Genomic DNA, 27,602 nt, shown 5'->3' on the forward strand with positions numbered 1-27,602 from the left:
TGCTTGTTCATTCAGCCACCACAACAGCATATTCCATACAGCTTACAATGTAAATAAAGCCTGCTGCCAAAAATGGATCTCTTGTATTTCTTAGTCAATGTTTTCCATGTATCATACATGTTTTCCAGATGACTGAAATGAATGAATTGGCTGTCTTAGTACTGGTACCCAAAGTAATGTACACCAACACCTTGTTATTCTTTCTTTTCCAGTTTTCAATTGCATTTTCAGGTGTTAACTCACTGACAACTCATAAATCACCATGCACAAATATAACTTGCATCTTTGTTTTCCAAAATATGTCATTTCCATTATCCAGTAACGGGATATTCTTTCTTCTATTGCCTTGCATCATGCTGCACAATCACTGTACGTTTTTGTAAAGGAGTTGTAATCTACTCATGCAGTTCATGATTCTGGGCCCATGACTTGATCAAATAAGGAAATCAGCAAAACATACATAGACTTCTAGCATAAAACAGTGTACCTCTTATTTTTATTAAGTTCAACTGGGTATTCAGAAAATATGTTAAATAATTATTTTATTGCAGCCTAATGGACAAAGAAAGAAAAGGTTCATAAATATAAATAATGGAATAATAAAGTTAATTACTCCTTGATGTAGTCAACTAGACATCTTTTTCATTGCCTGCAGATTGTTATGTGGTATTTCCCACAGAAGTTCTTGTGTAACATGCATAGGCACTTATTGTTCAGTTTATGGAACTTCTTATTCTGACACATCTCATGTTGAAAATCGTGCATGGCAAGTCGCGTCATCACAGACTTCAGTTCTTGGATCTCACTTATCCATCTCCTGTTGATCATTGCATCCATAATGTAGAAATCACTAGAGATTTCTGTTCATTACTCTTTTCTTCTTTTAATCACATCCTCTGCTTGTTTCATATTAGGCAGTGGAAGTTTCAGTCGTAAGTCGTAAGTCTTCTATGTACCGGGTGAGTTAGCCTTGCGGTCAGAGGCACACGGCTGTGAGCTTGCATCCGGGATATAGTGGGTTCGAATCCCACTGTTGGCAGCCCTGAAGATGGTTTTCCGTGGTGTCCCATTTTTACACCAGGCAAATGCTGGGGCAGTACCTTAATTAAGGCCATGGCTACTTCCTTCCAACTCCTAGGCCTTTCCTATTCCATCATCGCCATAATACCTATCTGTGTCAGTGCGACGTGAAGCAACTAGCAATAATAATAATAATAGTTTTCTACGTAAAATGTTCCCTCGCCAACTTGTACACCATTCTAAATTGGGTTGACTTTGATATGCCTAGCAACTATTTCAAATACCTGGATTTGATGGTTTCTAATGCAGTTAGGTCACAGACAATTGCTTCCAAATTATTTCTAAACCATATGTTAATATTGGGATTATTTTAGCATGAAATAAGATCATGGCTGTTTGCAGTGAAAGCCTAGTGATGTTCTCTATATCATACATTCTTCTGATGGCTGCTGTTACCCTTTCCTTGATGTGTAGTCTGAAAGAGTTGCATGTTGACTGTAATGTAGTTCCAAGGTATTTGAACAAATTTACCATCTTAATCTCTCCATCTCTTAGCCCCAGGGGCTCTGAACTTTGGAGCATTGGTTGAAGACCATGGGGCTCTAAGCTGAGTCCTGGTATTACTTCCACTTACTTGTACCAGGCTCCTCACCTTCATCTATCCTATCCAACCTCCCTTGCTCAACTCTTGTTTCTTTCTGACCCTGATGCTATTAGGTTTGTGAGGGCTGGAGAGTCTTTCATTTTCACGCCTTTGTGGCCCTTGTCTTCCTTTGGTCAATACCTTCATTTTTTGAAGTGTCGGATCCCTTCCATTTTTTTCTCTCTGATTAGTGTTATATAGAGGATGGTTGCCTAGTTGCACTTCCTCTCGAAACAATAATCACCACCACCACCACCTCTTCATCTCTTAAAGTCATAGTGTCTTGCGATGCCAGTCTTTCATATATACTGTTTTGTCATGGTTTATTGTGAATTCGTTATCATCTGCCCAAATCCTCAGGGAGTTCAAAGCTGTCTGCAACTTGTCTTTATCAGGAGCACCTAAGACCATGTCATCTGCGTAAATATATGGAACAAAGAAATTATGACGTATATATAACCGGAAATGGTGGATACTTTTGAATCTATGTGAAGGTGTTTTCTTCAGATATTTCTAAATTCATGTGAACATAATAACACATGGAATATAACTGTACCTGTTACTAAGTTCAGGAACAGTATATCCTCCTTGTCAGTGGCACTGGCATAGAGGTCATATCCATGTGTGGTTTGAGATGGATAAAAAGTGATGTCACTGATGTTCAGTGTAGTCTTCACATCAAATGAAAACTTTAATCCACTATCTGGAATAAGAAAGAGAACAATGAATAAGTTTCTGAATTAAGTTTGTAATGACACAAGATAAATTTTCATACCCGTTTTTATTCATTCCAATATATACAAAACCCGACATTCTGAAGGTGTATTAGGGTTAGAGATAACAACAAAAATTAACACTGTAAAGTATTGTAAAATTATCATGCACTCATCATAAATTAAGTTGCAATTCTTTTCATGTACAGTTTTAAAGGTGCAATTTGAAGTGATAGAAAATTTTAATACTGTAAATTAATTAATTTATTCTTTATTCAAAACCCTACATTCTGAAGGTGTACCCGTATTAGGGTTAGAGATAACAACAAATTACCTGTGATATACTGAATTAAAATTTAACACTGTAAAGTATTGTAAAATTATCATGCACTCATCATAAATTAAGTTTCAATTCTTTCCATGTACATTTTTGAAGGTGCAATCTGAAGTGATAGAAAATTTTAATTGTTTAATTAATTAATTAATTAATTCTTCGTTCAGGAGTCCATACATCAATAAACTGTGATGAGGAAAGTACAAAGAAAAAGTAGTTAGGCTTAATCACAGTTAACTTAGACATATTGAACTCAATTAAAAAACAATCCATGGCACTACAGCCCTACCAAGCAAATGCTGCTCATCCCGAAGGCATGCATGGTCAGCGCAACAAATCTTCTCGGCAATTACTCTTGGCTTTCTAGACTGGGGCTGTTATTTCACTGCCAGACAGCTCCTCAACTGTGATCATGTAAGCTGAGTGGACCTTGAACTCCCCTATCAGATCCATGAAAAATCCCTCAACTAGCTGGAAATCAAACCTGTGGCCTCCAAGTAAGAGGCAGGCACACTACCCCTAGACCACGAGGCTGGCATTTTACTATTACAATTTTCAAATTACTTTTTTAATTAATCAGTGAAATTAGAAGGGACTTGAGAAAATAATTGACGTTTATTACCATGGGGCTGGAATGATTACCAAAGTTTGCAAGGGAAAATATATTACTTCATTCTGTGTTTTTAGCAGAGAGATATTAAGTGATCATCATCGCTAAGTGGGACAATATATGATATCTTGGGATTTCAAAATGATATTTCCCCTGTAATTTTTATTTTAATTAGTGACTTTCAACATTTCAAATAATTTTTCACTTTCTTTACAAAATAATTGGTTCTTAAAATTCTCAACACTAAGCCTTGATCTCTTAGGGGAAATTTCATCTTTGCATTTGCTGAAAAAAAAAAAAAAGTACACTACAGGGGTAATTGAAGGAATACTTGTGTTTAATTTTAAGAACATCTCCAGCAGTGCCAGGTATTATATAAATTGATGTATTTGGAAATACTGGAGAGGTAAGTAAGTACTTCATTACAGCACTGGTAAAACTATTGTTTCATTGGCAAACTTTTGATACAATCATGTATCGATTACTAGAATGTAACAATTACAATTTTATTTCAAGATGTAAATTATCTTGTAGCAAGTAACAATTACAAGTCAGCATTAAAATGAATCACTTAAGAACAGTATAATTTAATTGCTTTGGTTGTCAATTAAGGAATATTGATGGCAATTTTACAGGAAAATAACTTATTTTGCCTAGAATCTATAAAGAAAGATACATTTCCAGTTTTCTTGCAACAGAACATCCAAATAGATGGAAAATTTACTTACCTACAACCTCTTGAACAACTAGTGTAACACCATCACGACCTCGGTCTAAGGTTACTACCACTCGACTGTTCGGTGAGACATGTGGACGGCCATACAGTCCTGTCTTGTGGCTCAGTACTGTGTCTGTCAGATAATCCAACAATATTTGTCCAGTTGGTCGGCTGGTGACTGGTTCCTCACATTCCATTATCACAAATCCATCTGCACAAATATTTTTTATCAAGAACAACATGTGAGAGAGAATTCAAATTTTCATCCTCATGTACATATTAATCTGAAATGCTACAAGAGAGAAATGTTTGGTTAAGGCTGTTTTTAAAGGAAATATTCCAGTCACTATTTTACATTGGTTGATTAGTTGATTTTCATTAATTAGAATAAAGGTATTCCACAATAAAAAACATTTCATTTTTTGTACTCAGTTCATACACATTTTGTAGGTACTATGGAACTGAAAGATGTACAGCAATGTGAAGGTTTTTGCTGTAATGTGTCCATAATACATTCTACAAAAATGATAGGCAAGAGACAATTTTCAGTCATCATATGGAATGCTGGTGTCTGGTTCCTCACATTCCATTATCATAAATCCATCTGCACAAATATTTTTATCCAGAAGAAAACAAAATTTGCTCACTTTGAATATTGATATAGGAATTAGAAAAATGTTTTTGAAGACTTTCGTTTGGATCATGGCATTGTATGGAAGTGAAACATGGATAATAACTTGTTCAGAAAGAAAGAGAATAGAAGCTCCTGAAATGTGGTGTTACAGAAGAATGCTGAAGGTGAGGTGGATAGATCGAATCATAAGTGAAGAGGTATTGAATCGAAATGGCAAGAGGACATCATCGTGGCTAAATTTAATGAGAAGAAGAAATAGGATGATTGGACACATCTTAAGACACCCAGGACTTATGCAGTTAGTTTTTGAGGGAAGTGTATGGGGTAAGAACAGTAGGGGTAGACCAAGATATGAATATGAAAAGTAGATTAGAGCAGATGTAGGATGTAGCAGTTATGTAGAAATGAAAAGGTTAGCAGAGGATAGGGTGGCATGGACAGCTGCATCAAACCAGTCTATGGACTGATGACTTAAACAACAATAATGGAGTGCCCTATAATACAAGAATTATTTTAGTAAAGCATCACACAAATAAAACATAAAAATTAACTCCCTTTTTCTAATGCTCAGAGTGGTCAAATTTGAAATTTGGGAGGAATATTTTGCAAAAAAACATACAATCTTTTCAGCCATTATCCTACAGGGTGTGACATCATTGAAAACTTTTTCAAATGGTAACCTATTTTCTCTTATTTATTTTTTGCAAAAGTTACTAATTGTTTTAGTTGCATGCAAAATTTAATTTGTTTCATACAAAACGTTTATTAGCTACGAAAACAGTTTCATTTTTGAATTGGATATCAGATTTTGTGTGAAGAAAACTCTTTTATTTGTGGTATCAGCCTAATATACAGTAAAATGGTTTGAACAGAAACTGAAACAATTGAAATCCTGATGATAGGAGTTGGTGATAGAAGAATTTCTGGTCCCTATTTTCAGTGAAACTCATCCAAATCAGTAACTGATTTCACAGGCAACTTAAAGTAGAATTTAAACAAAATTCAAAGAACTGAGACACGTCAGAGATATAAAAAAAACTTTGTAAGATCACCCGGAAACTAAGATGTGCAACTTAATGTTTTACTAACAGTTCAACAGAAACCAAATTCATCTTTCAAAGAATGAGAAGCTGCATTTGATATCTCGAAAGCAACTGCATGGAAAATATTGCATCAAGATAAACACCATCCTTATAAAGTCCAGTCCTTGCAGGAGTTGATGGAAGATGAATTTGATGAAAGGTTACAGCGAGACAACGACTGATCTCTGTGACAGAAATTTGGGCTTCTATATCACGTGTGCTATTTTTGATAATGCTTTAATTTGTCTCTGTAAAGAAGTGAATAGACAAAATTCTAAGTATTAATCAGACAAGAATCCCCACCACATGGCATGAACAAACACACAGCATCCTCAAAAAGTAAATGTGTGGGCAGAGATTATCGAAAGCAGAATGATGAGTCCTTATTTCCTTGTGAGACACTTATAAGTGACTGCTATTTGGAATACTTCCGTAAAGTTCTAATACCACACCTTACTGTTTTGCATCCAAATTTTGACCACATGATTCTATCTGTTATCAACAAGTTGGTGTTTCCTTTCACCATGCTGTCCATGTTTGAGAATATCTGGAAGATGTTTTTCCAAATACTGTAGATGGATTGGAAGAAGAGGACTTATATATATATATATTTTTTTTTTTTTTTACAATTTGCTTTACGTTGCACCGACATAGATAGGTCTTATGGCGACAATGGGATAGGAAAGGCCTAGAAGTGGGAAGGAAGCGGCCGTGGCCTTAATTAAGGTACAGCCCCAGCATTTGCCTGGTGTGAAAATGGGAAACCACGGAAAACCATCTTCAGGGCTGCTGACAGTAGGGATCGAACCCACTATCTCCTGGATGCAAGATCACGGATGCGCAGCCCTAACTGCATGGCCAATTCACCCGGTAAGATGACTTGCAGAGTGGTATGTAAGATCATTAGTTCTCTCTCCACTTGATTACATTTTACAGACATATTTGAAATGTAGAGCCTCCGTGGCTCAGACGGCAACGCGTCGGCCTCTCACTGCTGGATACCATGGTTCAAATCCCGGTTACTCCATGTGAGATTTGTGCTGGACAAAGCGGAGGCGGGACAGGTTTTTCTACGGATACTCCGGTTTTCCCTGTCATCTTTCATTCCAGCAACACTTTCCATTCTCATTTCATAGCATTTATCAGTCATTAATAAATCACTTTGGGAGTGGCGACCCCATCGTACTAATAGCCTATATCTGCTTCATTCATCACATCCCTGACCCAGTCAATGACTGGAAAACAGGTTGTAGGTTTTCATTTGAAATGTAGACTTTTGTTATGAAGCCTGGTAATGCAAAAGGGTTTATAGTGAGTATCAGCAAAGAATACAGAGATATACAACCAACAGTAATTGAAAATCTTTGAAAGGAATTCACACTCTAACAACCAATGCCAGATAATGGATGGGGAACATTTTGAACATCTTATTAAATAAGTTGAAATTAATTTGTTGTGGTAGTGTAAAATGTGGAGTGATACTCTTTTATTCTGCCTTGTTTGTGTAATTTCCCTGCCGTAGGTTCTTAGTCAGATGTTAGTGTACCCTTGAAACTTTTTATGCACTAGTTGGTTGTGTTAAGTTCAATAAAACCTTACAAACATGTGAAATTACAGGTTCTTTTATTGCAGTTTATGAAACTTAACAAGAAAGCATAACAAAGGAAAAATGACTTTGTCTGGAACACTTAAGTATTGATCCAGAATCAAGTAATGCTCAACAGGGACAGCACATTCAAGAACTTCATTTTGGTATATTAAGTACCGGTACCGGTACTGTATGTGATATTGACAAATTACACACATTGATGAACCACTTTCACCTACCGTTTATGAATATATCAATGATACCAAAACTTATAATGGTGCCATTAGTGTCCTGGTTAGTACTTTCACCAAGCCTGTCAGTGAGATATTCATGTGACACAAACTGACAACTATGAACCAGTTATATGGTAAAACTGTGTCAAGATATATAGAATCACCAAAGCTACTGAGTAAGGATTGTAATTTTAAAACCATAATGGCAGAACTGAACAGAGATAATCGTATTCGTGATGCATTTTTTGCCAACCATCTCGAATCAAACGTTCATCAGAGATTATTGGAGAATCCTAACCTCACTCTTGAGGAGGCTTTGGTTATAATAAAGGCTTCAGAGTCTGCACTGGAATGGCCCATTCAATACCAAGGTTATATTTTAGTCAATCCTGTTCAGGAGGATCATTCCTTTAGTTCATCTCACCCAATCTCTGATAGCTGTGAATGTAGCTTTGCAAGTAGTGAAGTACGGTATCAGGTGAGGTTGTTGACACAGCAAGAAATAAATGTTACTTCTGTGGACTTATTTACCACAACAGGAACTATTGTCCAACAAGGGAGGCACTTGCCATGCCTGCTCAAAAATCAGTCACAAAGCAAAGGTGTGTAGAAGTTCAAAGTTTTCAAGCTGTACAGTACCAAATCTTGCCATTGTTATACAATATTTTTGACTTCTATTTCTGCACTGGGTTGTTCATTCAAAGCTATACCAATCCAGTTGAATGAAATGAAGACCAGAGCTCTTGTTGTTATTGGTAGTTCAACAACTTTTATTTCTGGAAAGCAGGTCCAAAGATCAAATTACCTATTTCTGCCAGAGGTCTTACTGTCACCATAGCTTTGACATCTTTTAGCTCCTTAGTGAAAGATGCCTGCTCCATAGAGAAAAATCTGAAGACCATATTTACAAAGATGTTGAACTTAACATTTTGACAGACCTCTGCTCTGATGTCATTTTAGGACAAGATATCCTAGGCCATCATTAATTTGTAGAGATTAAGTTTGGGATGTCATAGAGAACCTCTGAGTACCTGCAGGGTTAAACTTCTTTGACTTTTCCAAAATATACCTCCAGACAGCAAGCCAATTGCCTTCAAATCTCAATGCCACACAGCAACTGATGCCAAATTCATTGAACCAGAAGTTCAGCAACTTTTGAATGTGGATATTACAGAAGAAATCACCTCTCCATGGTGTGCCCAGGTTCCTGTCACTCTATCAGAAAGCCAAAATTGTTGTATGATAGTTGACAATTCTCAAACAATAAATCAGTATACCAAGCTGGATGTTCCTACATATAGCAAATTATGAAGTATTCAGCTTAATTGATTCCCTGTCTATGAGGAGGATCGCTTTTACGCAGTGTTCAAAGCATGTGGTAAACTTTGGCAGTACAAACGAATTCCATTTGGCCAAACAATACCTTGCTATCATAAGAAAATAGAAAGATCATCAAAAGAAGGTCTTACTGGAGCTGCAGCTTACCTAGATGATGTCATTGCAGGTGGCAATAATAAGAAAGAACAGGACTTGAATAACTGAAGTAATTCTTGAAAGTCGTTGAAAAATATGAAATCACAATAAATGATTATAAGAGTATTTATTTGGTCAATAAAAGTAAAGCCCTTGGGTTGTATCATCTCCAGTCATGAAATTCACCCAGATCCTGATTTACTGATACAGTTAAAAGAACTTCCATTACCAAAAAACACTGCTTCACTTCGAAGAGCGATGGGCACATTAGTTTATTTTGTTGACAGCATCCCAAGATTTTCCCAGAAAATACATAATTTTTCAAGTTATCAAGTGACAAAGTTATCAAATCATTTAAAGCTCTGAAGATGATGTGGAAAATGCTATGGTTTCAGCTATAGACGATAAAGCTATCTTCACTGTGGAGATTGATGCTTCAGACACGCCATTGGAGTAACACTATCCCAAAACGGATGCACTGTTCGTTTCTTCTCTTGCACGCTCAGCTGGTCTGAACGATGGCAATCATTCATGGAGAAAGAAGCACAGGCTATCATCTAAGCTGTGGAAAAATCAAGATTTTACCTGCTAGAAAGCCAGTGGCCTTCATGTTTGACAATAAGCATCTTGCGAAGGTAAAGAATGAGAAGATACTGTGCCGAAGGCTGGAACTTTAATGCTTTGATTATGAAATAGGCTCCAAACTGGGACAGCATAATGAAGCTGCAAATGCCTTCTCCAGGGTCTGTTTGGCTGCTCAGTGTTGCAGATTTTCACTGCTACATGAAGCTTTATGTCACCCTGGTATAACACAGCTGAATCACTGTACTTCGTCAAAGAACTTTCCCTACTCACTGGGATATATAAGGAAGGTCATATTAGCTTGTAAAATCTGTGCTAAATTGAAACCATCAAGCACAAGAGCGATCTTGTCAAAACTAACCATCCCTTTGAGTGCATCACCCTGGACTTCAAGGAATCTTTATGATTAAAATCTAAAAAACCGTAATTTCCTCATATTAGTTGATGAATATTCCAAATTTCTCTTTAACTTGTCTTGCTGAAATGTTACCTCTTTCACTGTTATTTCTAAACATAAGTAAATTTTCTCCATTATTGGATTACCTTCATATGTTAACTCTGATTACTGCTCTGTATTCATATGCTAAGAATTAAAGACATGCCTCATGACTGTTGGTGTGACAACAAGCAGGACTACTCCATACAGTCTAAGAGACAATAGTCAGGCAGAAAAATATGTTGGAGTCATGTGGAAAGCAGTAGAAATTGCCTTGAAATCAAGAGAAATGAATATTCCTACAGTGGAAAGAAGTCATACACAATGCCCTCCTTTCAATCAAGTCACTGCTATGTAGTGCCACCAATGAAATTCCACTCTCCCCTCCCCCCAGAACAGATGATTAAGCACCAAAGAAAATCCAGTTATGGACACTCAATTCCTTTATGGCTTCTGACTCCAAGCCCAATACTACAGAAACATGTTAGGCAATCGAAGAATGGACCACTCATGAAAAATAACCTGGAATTTAGAGATGAAATTAATTTCACAGCTTTTTTCAGCACACCATCCAGTTCTGGCAGTATATTGCAAGTTGCTAGTGCTCCACCTTGGATGCAACAATTAATCCATTTTAGACAAGAGGCGACATTCTTTACGTGTTCATTTACACCTTTATAGTTTTCAGATAAGGCCCTAGGTAGTTAATCCAATGCAATGATCCCAGTTCAGTACATTTTCAGTCATGAATATTCTGAGGATCTCAAAGATATGTTTGGCATTCGTGTGTGGGGGTAAGATTGAACAAAACAGCAAATCCTCGTGGATCATGTTTTCAAATTAATATTGAATAAAAGTTAATAAGTTTACATTGTTAGAAATATCAGTGCTTTAGTCGAGCTGCAACATGAAGCAATCACCAGTTTTTATTCATTCCAGCAATGTATCTCACACAGTTGCTGCCATTTCTTGTATTCTTTGCTTGATGGTGTTATCAGACAACAATATAGCAGCCAATTGTTTTGAATATTTTTCACCAAATACAGTATTTACCATCAGTTTTGTTGAAGTAGTTCTAGTTTCCTTCCAATGGTAAGTGGTTGGTCATGTTTTGTAATTAATAAGGAAACTTGATATGATGTTAAAACTGCATTTTCCTTGACTCCCATAATACTGTCTATAAGTACCTTCTTCGTTTCATGAAGTTTAGTGACTTTATTGTGAAAGTAGTAGATTGGCTTGTCAGCTGCACTGACATGCATGTTTTGGAGAAGTCATTTTTAATTTTGATGGTTTCATACACTTGTTTGATAAAACGTCACCTGAAAACACACAATGGGGCTTCCCATCATATCCAACTTCAGCACAGTAAATCCCTGTTTCAGGTACTTATGACGTTTTTGTACTTGTTCAACATTTTTCTGGTTGGTGGTTGAGGATTCCGGAACACACTCAGTTGCATCACTGTTTGAATAAGATGCGCATTTCAATGAACCTATCTTCATCCAACGATCCATATTATTATCTGTGCGAGTACTACTATACTTACACTTTATTACTGGCAGCTTTTGGTTTCCTGCAGTTTAAGTACATGGAAGAGGGAAAATAGAGTCTCTATATTAACACAAAACGGGCTTCTCACTTAACTGCACGGGTGCAAATGGCTGTGTACCATAAAATGGGGTAACTTCGGCCACTTTTACGTATACTTTTAAAAATAAAATGTGAAATAATCCCTCTAATTTTCTGTAAAATATAATATAAATTCTTCCATGTTTGTTTTTCATTTTTAAATACGAACATAATTCTGATTGTTATTCAGTAATGAATAACGATTATTGAAAGAGTGGCCGGAGTTATCGGCCGCCGTAAAAAATAACTCAAGAAACAAAGTTTTCTTCGATGTAGTATTACTTCGGCCACCGTGAATGTTTTTTAAAAACTTGCAAAACGCCCAGTATCAACAATCACAAACAAATTAAAACGATTTATGGTGAAACAGACGTATAGTGATCAAATTCACTTTTTCCCCAAGGAAGAAACTATTTTATTTAGCCTAAGCGTTCAAGCATCGTATGATATTACAAATTACATGTTGCATTGCATAAATATTTGTAATGGTACAAAATATAATAAAAGGTATGGAAATCATAAAGCCAATTGTATGGAGACAAAAAGTGGTCAGAAAAGAAGCAATCTTGTAGACTATCCTCATAATACACTGTCTTCTAAGAAACTATCTGGGCCGTCAATCAAGTTCTAAAGTGTGTATCGTCCATGTCAACTGATATCCGTCTATTTATCATTGAAAATGGAAACTGTCTTTCCCCTCCCTGTCGGGATAAACTTCCCCGTTTATTGTTATTGTGCCTTTATTAATCTCTTCTAAAGCATTCTTGAAGTAAACAGGATTGTAATTACAACATCCGCTGCCATGTCATGTTTCCTGTATGTTCTTGGCATGGCCGAAGTTACCCCGGAAGAGGACAACTTTTATCTCAAAACTATTCCCTGAAAAACCTATTTGAATAAAATGTATCAAATTGTGTTGATCAGTTACCAGACAAACATTTTGACCGCATAAACCACTGGAATGGAGAATCGAATGCTGGGGCTAGAGAACAGTTTGTTTTCTGCTGTTACCAGAGAAGACAATAGTCGGGACTACGAAAACGATTGACTCAACAATGAGTCGAGTGTTATTTGGACTACCAAGTGTTGATAGAGCATTCTATTGTATGTGCATTTTAGTTGTTAGAAGTGGTTTATCTTTTCCAGTTTAGGAGACAGGAGAAAATAAATGTTGCTATTCGTCAGTGGCCGAAGTTACCCTGTATGGCTGAAGTTATCCCACTTTACGGTATCAAACCAAACTACCAATGAAGACACTTCATGGCATCTATTGACCACTTACAGAATTACTAATAGTCTGTGGCTAACTTTTACTATCTATCGGCCAAGTTAATAGATACATAAGCTTATTTAAGTTATACAACACCGAAGACAATTCCTAAATGTAAAATAATGATCGCTGAAGTGTGTGTACAATAAAATTTCACTCTTTAAGTACTTACAACCTACATTATTATTGCAGACCTCTTGGATTATTGTCGTGGTCCCCCAGGGTTCCATGGACCACAGTTTGGGAATGGCTGAATTAGAAAAATGGTTTTGAAGACTTTCATCTGGAGCATGGCATTATATGCAAGTGAAGCATCGTCAATAACAACCTCAGAGAGAAATAAATAAATGAAACATTGACAATAACTAGTTCAGAAAGAAAGAGATAAGAAGCTTTTGAAATGAAATGTTGCAGAAGAATTCTGAAGGTGAGATGGGTAGATTGAATCGTGAATGAAGAGGTGCTGAACTGAACTGGTGAGAGGAGAATGATTTGGCAAAATTTGAGCAGAAGAGACAGAACGATAGGACACATCTTAAGACACTGCAGAATTAATGAGTTAGTTTTTGAGGGAAGTAGAGGTGGTAAGAAAACGAGTTGACCAAGGAATGAATATGGCAAATAAATTAGAGTAAATGTAGTATGTAGTAGTTACGTAGAAATGAAACAGTTTGCACATGGCAGGGTGGCATGAAGAGCTGCATCAAGCCAGACTTTAGACGGATAACCCAACAATAACAACAATGAGATATTTTGATCTTTGTGGTCATACACTGCTGAGTATATTGATGTTCTTGTTGAAATATAGTAGTAAATGTAAAATTTGGAATATTTACTTGTAATCAATTCATAAACATATACCGTACTGTAGAGAAAATGGACTATGTAATTTTTTGAGACAATATTTAATTTAACAAACAAATTCTTCTTATTCCTCTCCATTTTTAGAAAGTTTTTTTTTTTTTTTTTTTTTTTTTTTTACCAAAGAGTCTATCATCTATCAAATTGAAGTGGGACTCCATTATTTCTATAACTTATGCTTGAGGACAGCTTAAAATACTCTGAACTCTCTAAATTTTGTGAAGCTTGTTGCTACCCTACTTACATGTAGTTCCAGTAAAAAACTCTACTATAACAGATTGGGGATCACCAGTGGATTCTATAGTCGTAGCTGCCTTAGCACGAAGAGGGCCATGACTCAGAATATGTTCAAGATGCCTACTCTGTTCCATAGCAGCTGGTATCCTGACTTTCAGGATCTGTTATGTACTATGCCACTCAGCTGCTGCCCATGGTTCACAACTAGGAAATGACTATAGTAAACTACACCCTGCCTAAGGAGAAAGTGAAATCTGTCTGCAGACAAGTAAGGGTAGAGAATCTCCAAGATGATGAAGTTAGACAGAAGTACATGGATATGATTAGTGAAAAGTTCCAAACAATACATAAAAAGCAGGTTCAGTATATGGAAAGAGCTTAGAGGGTGGAGGGGGGGCATATAAGGATGCTGTAGTTTAAAAAAAAAAAGGGATTGCTTAGGAGGATTAATAAAGTGAGAGTAGCTTCAAAAAGTAAAAAAACAAGGTATATCAGAGATGGTTCCAAACTAGGACTGATGCAGACAGACAATTGTACATAGATGAAAGAAACAGAGCAAAACAAATTTAGGGCAAGGTAAAAGTATTGAAAGGTGGAAAATATCTCTCAATCAAAGTTGCATTGAGACAAACACAACTGCCCAGTCCCCGAGTTTACCATTCAGCCAAGGAGGCAGATGGCACTTATGTGTGATTCGTTCTATAAAAGGAATAAACAACCTTTTCAAGGGGGCGTGGCTATCAGAGATGAAAGGCAGATTGTTTACAATAATGCTCTGTGCATTAGAACCATGGTGTCAACATAGCAGTCTTCCCCAAACATCCTTAAAGACTGTTCTCCATCCCGAGAAAGTGATGTTAAGTATTTGGTGGGCATGTAAGAAAATTATATTTTTTGAGCTGCTGTATAACCAGGTGATCAAATTTAAAGGAAGCACTTGTGAGTGATCTTCCACAATAATACTACAAGATTGCATTTTTTTTTTTTTTTACTAGTGGTTTAATGTCACACTATCACATGAAATGAGATGAAATGGAATGACAAATTAAAAGTCCAAAATCCTCCACTGACCAGAATTCAAAACGTGAGGACAAAGAATGAATGGATGGATATGAATTCAAAACAAGCAGTGGATCCGACCCGCATTGCCCCACATTCCCAGAAACTAGCGTTAAACAATAATATTGCTGACCAAGGGACTGCTTCTAAGGCACAATACTGAGTCAATGATGCTTGTAGTCTACAGGGGTCCAAAATCCAAGTCGTCGGCCCCTCATAATGGTACTTATCACTAGGAAAGTAGAACCATGGTATTTGTCATGTTGCGGTACTAATCAAAAGTAGTGTAGACTTGTGGCATTCCACACAGTATGGTACTACTCACAGGTAATGAAATTCGCACATGGAATACATACCCATGGTGTTTTGTGGTTCTAATCACAGGTACTGTACAAGCTGGCAACACACTCTATTGCTACTAATCACAAACCTATTTGGTACTTAACATAGTGGTACTACGCGCAAGTAGAAGCGACCCATGGTGTTCCCCAATGTGGTGGTACTAATCACAAGTGGTTTCATAGTTCTAATACAATCATCCCTTGGTCACCCCTTTTAGTAGTCTCTTATGACAGGCAGGGGATACCATGGGTGTATTCTTCGTCTGTGTCCCCCACCCACAGGGGGTTGTGTGTTTGGTCCATGAGAGGTATTTTATTTCCCTCAAGTCCACCGGCAAGCCGGTTAGGACCCCCCTATCTGCCACCTGGGACGTGCCCTGAGGGAGTATCACCTCTCCCCCTGCTACGCCAGCGTAGTAGGTTCGTGGGTTTGAAAATCTGTAAATATATTGACAGACTGATAATAAGTTATTTCATGGTATAAAGTTGAAAGAAGGAAAGGAAAGTAGCATTTGGGACAATTGATCTTTGCATTTTGTTAAGCAACACCCTCCCTCCATTCTCCTCCAAAATAAGTTTTGACAATGTTGATTTTACTCTACACTTAAGAAACTTGACTGATAGTTTGTACTGTTGATAAACTTAACCATAATAGGTATTTGATTTGATCCTGTACTGACTTGTCTAAAGCTATTTAAAATAAGAAAAGTAGTATGTTCCTGAAACACGTATGAATAAATAATTTTCAATCATAAAAAGGGAATTGACAAGGTGGACCAAACACTTACTATTTTAAATATATATATTAATAGCTTTTGATATTTTGTAGTCATTATCTGAATGAAATATTTCTGGGTCAGTAGTGTAAGAGAATTATTAATTACTAGGCATGTTAATACGGCTTGCAAACGTTATACTTACAGAGAGCTGAAAACTGTATATGGCGTGGCACACAGTTGTATGGTGTGAGATCTATACTTCGAATATAGCGCATGTTGGCCAGGTCCAATTTGTAGAGTCCTCGTTGGTTTGTGTGGGTCACATATCCATATTTGAACATGTGAGTCATATCCTGAATAAACAAAAACAATTCTATCAAAACTTAAAAGCAATGGTAGTAAGTAGTAGTCTTAGTTATTACAGATCTACAATACTCTAATAATCATCATACAGAATTTCCCTCAAATGCATATTGAAATAGAATAAAATACATTATAAAAGCACATATTTTTAGTCTAGGCCAAAGGTGCTCATGCTGAGTATTTTTTCCTGTGGTTATACAGCATCATAAGCGGGTGGGCATGCAGATGATGAATGTATGCTATTCAACCACAGTAATGTGGTTATGTTAGAGACAGTGAAGGATGGGCAAAATTCTCCCAGTCCCTCTCGATCACTGCGGCAATAACCAAGTTTGAAATGGAGCAGAAAATAATGAAAGAAAGAGGACAGAAATCCATGTCATTTTCAGTTTACGTTGTAAGAAATAAGTTATTTATGTTCATTGCTCTTTATGTATTTTGACTGGGTACAATAAACAGTTAGGTTTACAACCTCAAATATTTTGTAATGTACACAATCAATTACAATTTTCACTATGAAATTTTAAGAGGTGCTTTATAAAGATTTCTAAAAGGTAGATAAGCTGTGACTTGTGGTTACTTGGGTTTAAATTATCTGATAAATTCACCAACAATCCAGTCATGCTTATCAGGAATAACATCAGTTAGATTACTGTATTTATTTGAAAGCATACTGTACATCTATTTGGTAGATACATTTACACTGTTGTTGTAATTTTATCTTGGATAGTAAATATCTGTGTCCTAACTTGTAATGAAACTCCCTCACCATTTAGAGGCTAGCTATTATCATCAGATACCTGATAAGTTTTAAATAATATATTCAGGAATTCAGTGAATAGAAAAAGTCACACAATACTAGAACACTGTGCAAAATCAATCAGTAAACTTGTTGAATTATGTAAATATACTACTTTCACTGAATGAATAACAGGAATTTTACTTTCTTTAAAAATCGAAATACTGCCGTTGCCGTCCAAGGAACTGTAAATCGTAGCTTGTATGCTTAAACCCTTGTACCTTTCCAAATTGAACATAAAAATTATAACGTGTTAGCTTTTTTAATGTATAAATATAAGAAACTGAAACTGAATGTTTATATCGAGTGCAGTATAAATCAAATTTGAATATCTTGAAAGACGTCAGTTTTCTTGCGACTACAGCATTTAAAAAAAATTTCTGTACCCCAATTAGCATTATGTTGAGTAGTGGAGGAGAGCTTTATAATCATAATCAAATGTCACTGCTCTCTTACGTGCAAAGTGTGTTCACTCTCTCGCTTCACGGTGATGTGTGCTTGCTACATAAGCTGCCTGCATTTGTGTCAGGCCAGCCTGGCCGCACTGGGCTAGCCTCGATGGGTGCCCAGCTGAGCACCTCTAGTCTAGACTTCCAGTATTATGCCTCCAAGTCTCTGAGAGTAAACTAATTGGCTTAATCGTCGCAAAAAACAGGACCACGCCTGCTACTTTTCCCTTTCGCTTACAAATAATCCAGTCCCAGGTCTAATAATAGCTTCATTCATTCCCCTGCCCTTAGTAACCTTTATTGCTGTCTATGTTTACCTTCTATGTAATATGTACTTCTCCCATTTATGTCGCATAGCATTATCATGAAAGCCACCTTATATGTAGAGTTTAATCTGACATATTCATTATTATAGCAGGAGGAACGTGGGGGCTACACATATCTGTTAAACATTTTGATACTGTGATGAGAAAACATAGGTGCATTTCTCTAGTTCTGTAACCATTGTCAAATTATTAAGACTGGAAAACATTTTACGCTCTTATGTAAAAATAAGGATATTAGTGTCGTATGTTGGCTATACAGTTAGTATAAATATGATTGCTGGCTATTTTCTGAAGTCACGCCGGTGCACTTGTACGTATGGTTTGTTGTTCAGAGGTTGGCATTGAAAAGCAGTGTACCTTTTGTGAGTAGATATTAAATTGTTAATAGTATATACTTGAACAATCATTGGAAAAGAAGTCATGAATCCTTTAATTTGTTTATACTTGTTTGGTAGCATGTGAAATTATTATTTTGTGCTCATGGTTAGTTTTAAAGATGAAGGAAATAAGAGATGATTTTACATCTCCCCAAACATCCAAAAAGCTAAAAAGCTAAAAGTAAGAGATATACATGATGATGGGGAAACACTACCAGGGTTGTGTAATGATAAAGTAGGAAATCACAACAATGAACAAACAAGCGCATGGAACAGTGGAATGGAGGACATTCCTCAGACATTCCTCACTAGAGATGATTTGACCGGGCGAGTTGGCCGTGCGCGTAGAGGCGCGCGGCTGTGAGCTTGCATCCGGGAGATAGTAGGTTCGAATCCCACTATCGGCAGCCCTGAAAATGGTTTTCCGTGGTTTCCCATTTTCACACCAGGCAAATGCTGGGGCTGTACCTTAATTAAGGCCACGGCCGCTTTCTTCCAACTCCTAGGCCTTTCCTATCCCATCGTCGCCATAAGGCCTATCTGTGTCGGCGCGACGTAAAGCCCCTAGCAAAAAAAAAAAAAAAAAAGAGATGATTTGGATAAAAAGCAGGAATTCTGCAATAAGTATGAGTGGATTGTGGTAAAAATAAACAAGAAACAGCTGCAAAACTTGTCAACAAGTTGGTGATTTTGGAATTGAAAGCGTGTCACTAGAGATGAACATCTCACAGCAGAGGGTTTCAGTTTCTATCTGTGCAACACATAAAACTGAAAATAAATATCAACAAATGCTTTCTCTCTGAAAGAAGATATTTCAACATAAATAGAGTTCAATTCATCAGGCTGCAGTTAAAATATTAAAAACAGCAATACTGAAAACGTTGAAAACTGCATGCACTAAGGCTTTTGAAAAAGTAACTCCCAATGTTATTCGAACAGCATATAAATTGACTTGCAGGAGTTGAGTGTCATTAATATGGGCTGCACTCTTTATTCAATTTACACATGTAAAAATATTGCACTAGAAAAAAGGTAGTAAAGATGATAGTGGCTGGGGATAGTAAAATTACCCTCCTGATAGATGAAAGTACCACAGTGAATCACTTGTCACTGATAATATACTTGAGAACAACACTTCCAGTATGAATAAACCAGCCAACATTTCTTGAGACCTTACTGAATTACAATATGTCACTGCTGAAGGCATATTTAATTCATTGATAACATATTTGAAAACACTGGAATAAAATGATGAGTTTCTGAAACAGAATCTAGTTGCAGTGTGCAACTGTTGGGGCTGCAGTAATGCTAGGAATAAAGTAAGATGTAATTCCTCACATCAAGCAACAGTTTCCTGATGTTTTGTTCTGGTATCATGCCAATCACAGGCTAGAGATTTCCATAGCTGATACTGTGAGCAAAGATTTCCCCTCACATGTAAACCTCTTCAAATCTTTCCTTGACAAGCTGTACACAGTTTACCACCAGTCACCCAAAAATGTCAGGGAATTAAAAGCTCATGCAGAAGAGCCTGAAACTGTAGTGTTAAAAGTTGGGAGGATTTTAGACACAAGGTGGGTTGCTTCCAGCTTCAGAGCTGTCTCAGCTGTGTGGTAAAATAGAGAGATCCTCCTCTTTTACCTTGTTCCCTCTTGCTTGTGGGCATTATATAATTCTTGTTCTTGTACTACTGTTCGACAATCATAGCATTTTGCATCATGTTATTTTGGTCACTGCTCCTTGCATCACTTTCTTCAACAATTTTTATGCGTAAAACCTCAGGCTTTGGAAGTTTGTTGGAAGATTTTATCATGATTTGAAAATATTCAAAAGTTTCTTCAGAGCTAAAGAACCACCAGAATGAAGGATGTCATATACTGGGAAGAGGTATCCCATCCTTCCTGTGTTGTTATTGAGCCAAAGATCAATATCCATTCAATTACTAGTGATCTGATGACCCATAAGTTTCTGCATGATCTGCACAGCTTGCAGCATGGCTGGCCTGTTCGCTTTTAGTGGAGGAGCTGTGTTGCTGAGATATCCCAGTTCTTGGAATTGTTGATGCATCCTACCCAAGCGTAGCTGTAAATCACATGCTGTCTTCTCTTGAACCACTACTCCCTTTGGGACTACCTAATTTTGCTGGATGTGAAAGGAAAGAATGGCCTTCATGTGAATTTTCCTTTCTTTCTTCTTTCTTAATCTGTTTACTCTCCAGGGTTGGTTTTTCCCTTGGACTCAGTGAGAGATCCCACTTCTACCACCTCAAGGGCAGTGTCCTGTGAATGGTACAGATTCTTGAGTTACTGATCTGGTATCGGCACTTGGTTCTGTAAGCGATGTCTTCATGATTTAGATGCTTAGAAGTTATGCAGGGAGAATTGACTCCAGAACGCTTCGTGTCAGTAATGCTGTGAAGTCAAGAGTATTGGGATCAGGTGGCAGTCTACGTAGAAATTATTCTGCATCAGAAGATGAAGGATCTGGATGGTTATGATAGACAGTAAACTGAAGAAGGAAGATGAAGCACAAGATACATTAAGCATGACATCCATCCTGAAGTAATACGAGAGCAGTTTCTGGGGCAGACACAAACATCATGAGAAAAGGGAATGTGGGTTTTAGTGGGTAAGATTCTCCACACACTTGTTGAGTGCGGACCCTCACAAACGTTTTATGAAAGACTAGCTAGATACCCATGCCTTGCTATGGTATTATCATGAAATTTACAATTGAATGCTTAACGTTTTATATATAATCCACCAAAATTCGCGATCTGGCTAGTTTTCTGAGAGAATCTGCCAAAATTCATGATTTGACTCGTTTTCTGAGAGATTACAGCAAACTTCCTCCCATTTTTCAATCTTTCTTTCCAGCAATCGATTTTGTACTTCCTGGGCTAGGTTCAGGCATTCCACCCAGTCAGTTGGGTCCCTAAATCTTTGCCATGTTTTCCTATAAGCATTTTTAATATGGATCAAATCCTTGAGGAGATCCGGCGTGGTGTCATCTTGAGTGCCTTGGCAGTACTGAACCCGCGGCCAGGACCTGTTTCCAGCATGGTCCACACATTTTGACAACTGTCCAGATTATTATTATTATTATTATTATTATTATTATTATTATTATTATTATTATTATTATTATTATTATTATTATTATTATTATTATTAGATGTTCTGGTCCCCACAGCAAGATGCAAGACCACTACTTGGCGGTAAATTACATCTGCTGCCATTGTCATAGTTGACAATGTGACCAGCACCATTGTCGCGCGTAGGCAAGTATGCAGGATTTCTGGCGATACGAATGACAGACTTCCATGCATTATTGACCTTATTATAGAGGTAAACAATTTGACGGTCAATCTCATTCCTATCGTTTATTTCAAATGTGTTTACATTTTTATTTATATGCCAGGAGAGTCTACTCTAATCTAAGAACGTTCTCCAAAGGAAAAGATGGCTGTTAAAATCGAACCCAGGAAAGATTAAAAATGATCGGTTTATGATCAGAATAAGTACATCGAAAATCTACAGCCTGTTTCCAGTCATTCGACAAGGTCAGGAATGGAATGAATAAAGCACCATCTAGCGACGACAATAGGAATTGTGCCGGCTGCCGAAGCACTCCTCTGGGGCAATGATCGATGAATGACAAATGAAATGAAATATTGGACAGTGTTGCTGGAATGAATGATGACAGAGAAGACCAGAGTATCCGGAGAAAAACCTGTCCTGCCTCCGTTTTGTCCAGCACGAATTTCACATGGAGTGACCGGGATTCAAACCACGGAACCCAGCTGTGAGAGGCCGGCGCGTTGCCGCCTGAGCAACGGAGGCTCCTTATAAGTTTATTTACCCCCCCCCCCGAACAAAAATTAAAAGAAGGCATGTTTCTTTATGTTTAAAGGAGATACCAAACACCAATGTTTACGTCTATTACCTTCAGTTTTGAGATATAAGTATCCCCATAAAAATGATTCACTTTTTTCACTTCCTTTCACACTCCTCCCCCCCCCAAGTGAATTTTCCGGCAAAAAATTACTTGTTTCTTTAATAGTAAAGGATCTTCTAAATACCAATTATCACGACTCTAACTTCTTCAGTTTTTGATTTATGTGTCCTCGTGAAAGGAATTCAACTCCTTTTCAAAACCCGCTCCGCAAGATGGTTTCTCCTCCCCAAAACGCGTTTTTCTTTGTTTTTAAAGGAAATCCAAATACCAATTTTCACGTCTGTAACAACTTTATTTTTATTAGATGTATGTATTCTCATGCAATTAAGTCAATTAATTTTTCAATTCTTTCATCCCCCTCCCCCTTCATTGTATTTTCCGAAAATACGTGTTTCTTTACTTTTAAAGCAGATTCCAAATATCCAATTTCACGTCTGTGACATCTTCATTTTTGAGATATCAGTAGCCTAATCAAAAGAAATCAACACCATTTTCAGTCACTTTTAACCCCCCCTCCATCCAAGTGGTATTTCCGAAAACTAAAAATACACGTTTCTTTATTTTTAATAGATATAAAAATACCATTTTTCACTTCTGTAACATGTTAAGTTTTTTTATATATACTGTAGAAATTCTCATTTTAGAGTTTCACCCCTTTTCATTTCCCCTTAAGGGGAGTTTCCAAAAACAAATCACCTATGTTTCTTTATATTTACAGGAAATTCCAATATCCACTTTTTACGTCTGTAACATTTTACGTTTCTCAGATATTCTGTAGATATAGTCTTTCGAAAAATTCACCCCAATTAGTCACTCCTGTTTAACCGCCATTAATTGGATTTTCCAAAAAAAAAAAAAAATAAAATAAATAAAGTGTTTCTTTATTTTTAAAGGAGATCCCATATACAAATTTTCAGTTCTGGAATATCTGCAGTTTCTGAGATATATGTATCCTCATTAAAGGCATTCAACCCTCTTACACCCCTCCTATTGGGATTTATAGAAAACAAAAAATACATGTTCCTTTATTTTTAAAGGAGATTCTAAATACCAATTTTCAGGTCTGTAATATCTTCAGGTTCTGAAATATAAGTAGCCTCATTAAAGGCATTCAACCCCTTTTCCACCCTTTTCCACCCTTCCTATTGGAATTTTCCGAAAACAAAAAAGTATGTGTTTCTTTATTTTTAGAGGAGATTCTAGATACCAATTTTTACATCTATAAACTTTAAAAGTTTTGAGATATAGATACACTCATTTGAAAAATTCACCCCCTTTTCACCCTGCCCATTAATTGGATTTTCGAAAGAAAAAAAAGTGTTTCTTTATTTTTAAAAGAGATCAAAAGTACCAATTTTCAGGTCTGTAATATCTTCAGTTTCTGAGATATAAGCATCCTTATTAAAGGCATTCAACCCATTTTTTTACCCCTTTTCACCCCTCCTATTGGGATTTTCCGAAAACAAAAAAATACGTGTTTCTTTATTTTTAATGAAGATTCTAAATACCAATTTTTACATCTGTAAACTTTAAAAGTTTTGAGATATAGATACACTCATTTTAAAATTTCACACCCCTTTTCACCCTCCCATTAATTGGATTTTCCAAAAACAAAAAAATATGTGTTCCTTTATTTTTAAAAGAGATCAAAAGTACCAATTTTCAGGTCTGTAATATCTTCAGTTTCTGAGATATAAGTACCGGTATCCTGATTAATGGCATTCAACCCCTTTTTCATCGTTTTTCACCCCTCCTATTGGGATTTTCCGAAAACAAAAAAATACATGTTTTCTTATTTTTTAAGAAGATTCTAAATACCAATTTTTTACATCTGTAAACTTTTAAAGTTTTGAGATATTCCAGACTTCCTAAAAAAAAAAAAAAGTCCTCTTGCTCAAGAGTAAACATGATTTGGATTTCCACAATTCATTTTATTGTTGCACATCATTAGTTTTCATCAAAACAGTTGCAAAGTTCAGAAGTATAAATCAGTACTGATGGTAATGTTAGTTCCTAATATCCCAAATAGACACAACAGTATAATACCAATCTCTAGCACTTCTCATTTCATACTGATATACTGTACCAAGAGTGAGTGAAACTTAGTGTACAGTTATCATCCTGAACAATTTCCAGCTTTTAACAGTGTCTGTTATTGATTCTGAAGCAGAGATTTATGATTGTATGTCTTTGCTGATGACAACCCACCATGGAATCTAAAAGGCCGCTTCTAACCTGGAGAACAGACGACCATGTAACTGCCCATAAGCTGGGGTACAGAGGCTACTTGATGGGTTTGTGAGGCATTACCTCCTCGGGAGGACCATCACTCTCTCAAGAGGGCTCCTAAACTAGAAGCCGTTGGTTTTCTCAGAGTGTCAGGTTATTTCCCACTGCCCAGCACTCGGCTTTCAGTTGCTGACGGTATGGTCTACTCCATACCATAGCAGGGTCACCTGACCAGGTGAACGTAATAATAGTAAGAATGAGATTTCTGTCTATCAAATGACACAAGGTTTAGCCTTCTAGAGTACATTCTCATTCCGATCCTTCCAGTATATACTCACTCATTTACTACATTCAATCAATTTTAAGGTCCACATTTCCCACACCACCACAGCTAGAGACACGGAATCACTATAATGTACGATGGGAGAATGGAGGCTAATACCACACACAAACACCACTTGTCTATGATGGGTAGTTGTGGCTGCAAGGTGAAATACACGGACACAGATGTCTATTTTTTTTATATAGTCGGCCGCTTTCAATCCCTACAACTAGCACACCACCACAGCCACCGACGCGCAATCACCATAGTGCACGACGGGAGACTCAAGGTTACAACCACATGGAAGCATCGGTGGTCTGCGGTGGGTAGTTGTTGCTGCAAGGTGAAATATACGAACACACACGTCTAATTATATACCGTATATAGAGTCGGCCACTTTCAACCCCCATATCTTCCACACCACCACAACTACCAACACACAACCACTATAGTGTACTATGATGAGAGACTTGAGGCTACCACTTCACAACGTCACCAGTGGTCTCACCTTCTCCATATATTTCTGCTTTACTTCTACTTTCCTCAACATCTGCCTTAACCTAATTCCTGGATAACATTCTAGCCTGGTGCATACTGTTTGTGCATGGCAGGTTATGGGTGCAGATTCATTACCTTTTTCAACATCATCTATTAAACAGTCCTTTACTATTTTAAGAAGATTAAAACCTACTAAAGGAGTACAGTAACAGATGGTTTGATCCTCTGTTAGTTCATCGAGATAGCTTTTAGACGATTACTCCAACACTATGCTAGATAATTTTGGAAAAGCTAAACACCACCTTTCTTTAGTACTTTAAGTGTGACATTTCAATCAACTAATATTGTTTCTTGCCTAACTGGACAATGATTTTGCATAACATTTATTAATTGTGCTGTAGACGTGTTAATTCTCTGATGCTTTTCAGTTTCCTTAAGGACCGAGCTCAATAGCTGCAGTCGTTTAAGTGCGGCCAGTATCCAGTATTCGGGAGATAGTAGGTTCGAACCCCACTGTCGGCAGCCCTGAAAATGGTTTTCCATGGTTTCCCCATTTTCACACCAGGCAAATGCTGGGGCTGTACCTTAATTAAGGCCATGGCCGCTTCCTTCCCACTCCTAGCCCTTCCCTGTCCCATCGTCGCCATAAGACCTATCTGTGTCAGTGAGACGTAAAGCAACTAGCAAAAAAAAAAAGTTTCCTTAAGGTGTGTGTCAAAATATAGTAAGTGCAGTCTACATTTATGCCCACCATCTTCCCTCCCCTGAAAATTACTTTCTAAGTACATGAGTGAAATGACTCCCTGTTATAATCAATAGTTCTTGGGAGCCTAAACATCATTCAAAATTGCTCATATATCATTGAAAAAATGATCTCACCTGTACTGGTGGCATGAATAGACCTCTGACAAGATCAAATTGACCATCAATTGGCTCTGGATGAACTGTGTGATGTTTCCTCTTCTGTGCTGCATCCCGAATGATCTGGATAGTTTTGATTCCTTGATTGCGTTCACTGCGCCAGTTGAGCACCCACACTTGGTCCAAGTGTGGAACATAGTGCAGTTCCACTGGATATTTGTCTGTCACCACCACCTAGAAACAATAATAAATGATAGTAAATTCTGAGACCTTGCTGTTGTTGAAATTCTGACATGATATTGATGAATTGATGTTTCATTTAACGTATTTCATCACTGAATATTGGTAGCTTGATTCCTCCACATATTAGTTCACTGGTGCCTCTATCATATGTTCACTTGTAGTTGTTATCAAATTGGGTCACTTGTGAACTGTCAAATGTATTATGACAATAACAGCAATGGATTGGGGGCTGACAGAAGAATGCAGTACTAGTGGGGCCTGTGGTGAGCGAATCAGTAGCCGTAGAGAATTGTTGATACATGTGATAAGGAAGCTGGCCAAGCGCCTTCAGATGACCCAGAAGCAGAAAATGTGAGATCTCTGGCTGAGAATGATCTATTGATCTATAAAAGCAGCAAAGCTAGGAGTCATGAAACAGTCAACAAGTGAGTAATGATTAATTTGGGTAAAGGAGTGTGTCAGCAAGGAGTGAAATGATTGTGACTATAAGCAAAGTGATAGATCCCAGGGATTCACTGGACAGATGGAAGGAATATTTTGAAAATCTTCTCAATGTAAAAGGAAATCTTTCTGATGATGTTGTGAACAATGGAGCTCATGGGGAGAAGGATGATGATGTTGGTGAAATTATGCTTGAGGAAGTGGAAAGGAAGGTAAATATACTTCATTTTCATAAAGCAGCAGGAGTAGATGAAATTAGACCTGAAATGGATAGATATATAGAGGGAAGGCAGGGATGAAATGGCTTCCATAGAGTAATAAGATGAGCATGAAGTATTAGCAAGGTACCTTCTGATTGGACCAAAGCAATAATTGCACCTACCTATAAGCAAGGGAGCGGGAAGAATTGCAGCAACTATCAAGGTATTTCATTGGTCATCTACCAGGAAAGGTGTTCACTGGCATTTTGGAACAGAGGGTGTGATCAGTGGTTGAGAGTGATTTGGATGAAAACCAGTGTGGTTTTAGATTTTCAGTACGTGCCAGGTAATT

At 37.1% G+C, this 27,602-nt stretch overlaps 1 protein-coding gene across 1 annotated transcript in view; it reads right to left on the bottom strand.

The window, feature by feature from the left end:
- LOC136860311 (follistatin-related protein 5) overlaps positions 1 to 27,602 on the bottom strand; it is a 707,690-nt gene that overhangs the window by 12,396 nt on the left and 667,692 nt on the right. Inside the window, exons 12-15 of the mRNA XM_067138749.2 lie at positions 26,385 to 26,600; positions 16,388 to 16,538; positions 4,049 to 4,249; positions 2,220 to 2,366 (exon numbers count right to left, since the gene is read on the bottom strand). Of these exons, the coding sequence (XP_066994850.2) occupies positions 2,220 to 2,366; positions 4,049 to 4,249; positions 16,388 to 16,538; positions 26,385 to 26,600 (715 nt within the window). The remainder of the gene's footprint in view (positions 1 to 2,219; positions 2,367 to 4,048; positions 4,250 to 16,387; positions 16,539 to 26,384; positions 26,601 to 27,602) is intronic.

Source organism: Anabrus simplex, chromosome 1, assembly GCF_040414725.1.
Source record: "Anabrus simplex isolate iqAnaSimp1 chromosome 1, ASM4041472v1, whole genome shotgun sequence".
In the NCBI taxonomy this organism is placed as follows: Eukaryota; Metazoa; Arthropoda; class Insecta; order Orthoptera; family Tettigoniidae; genus Anabrus; species Anabrus simplex.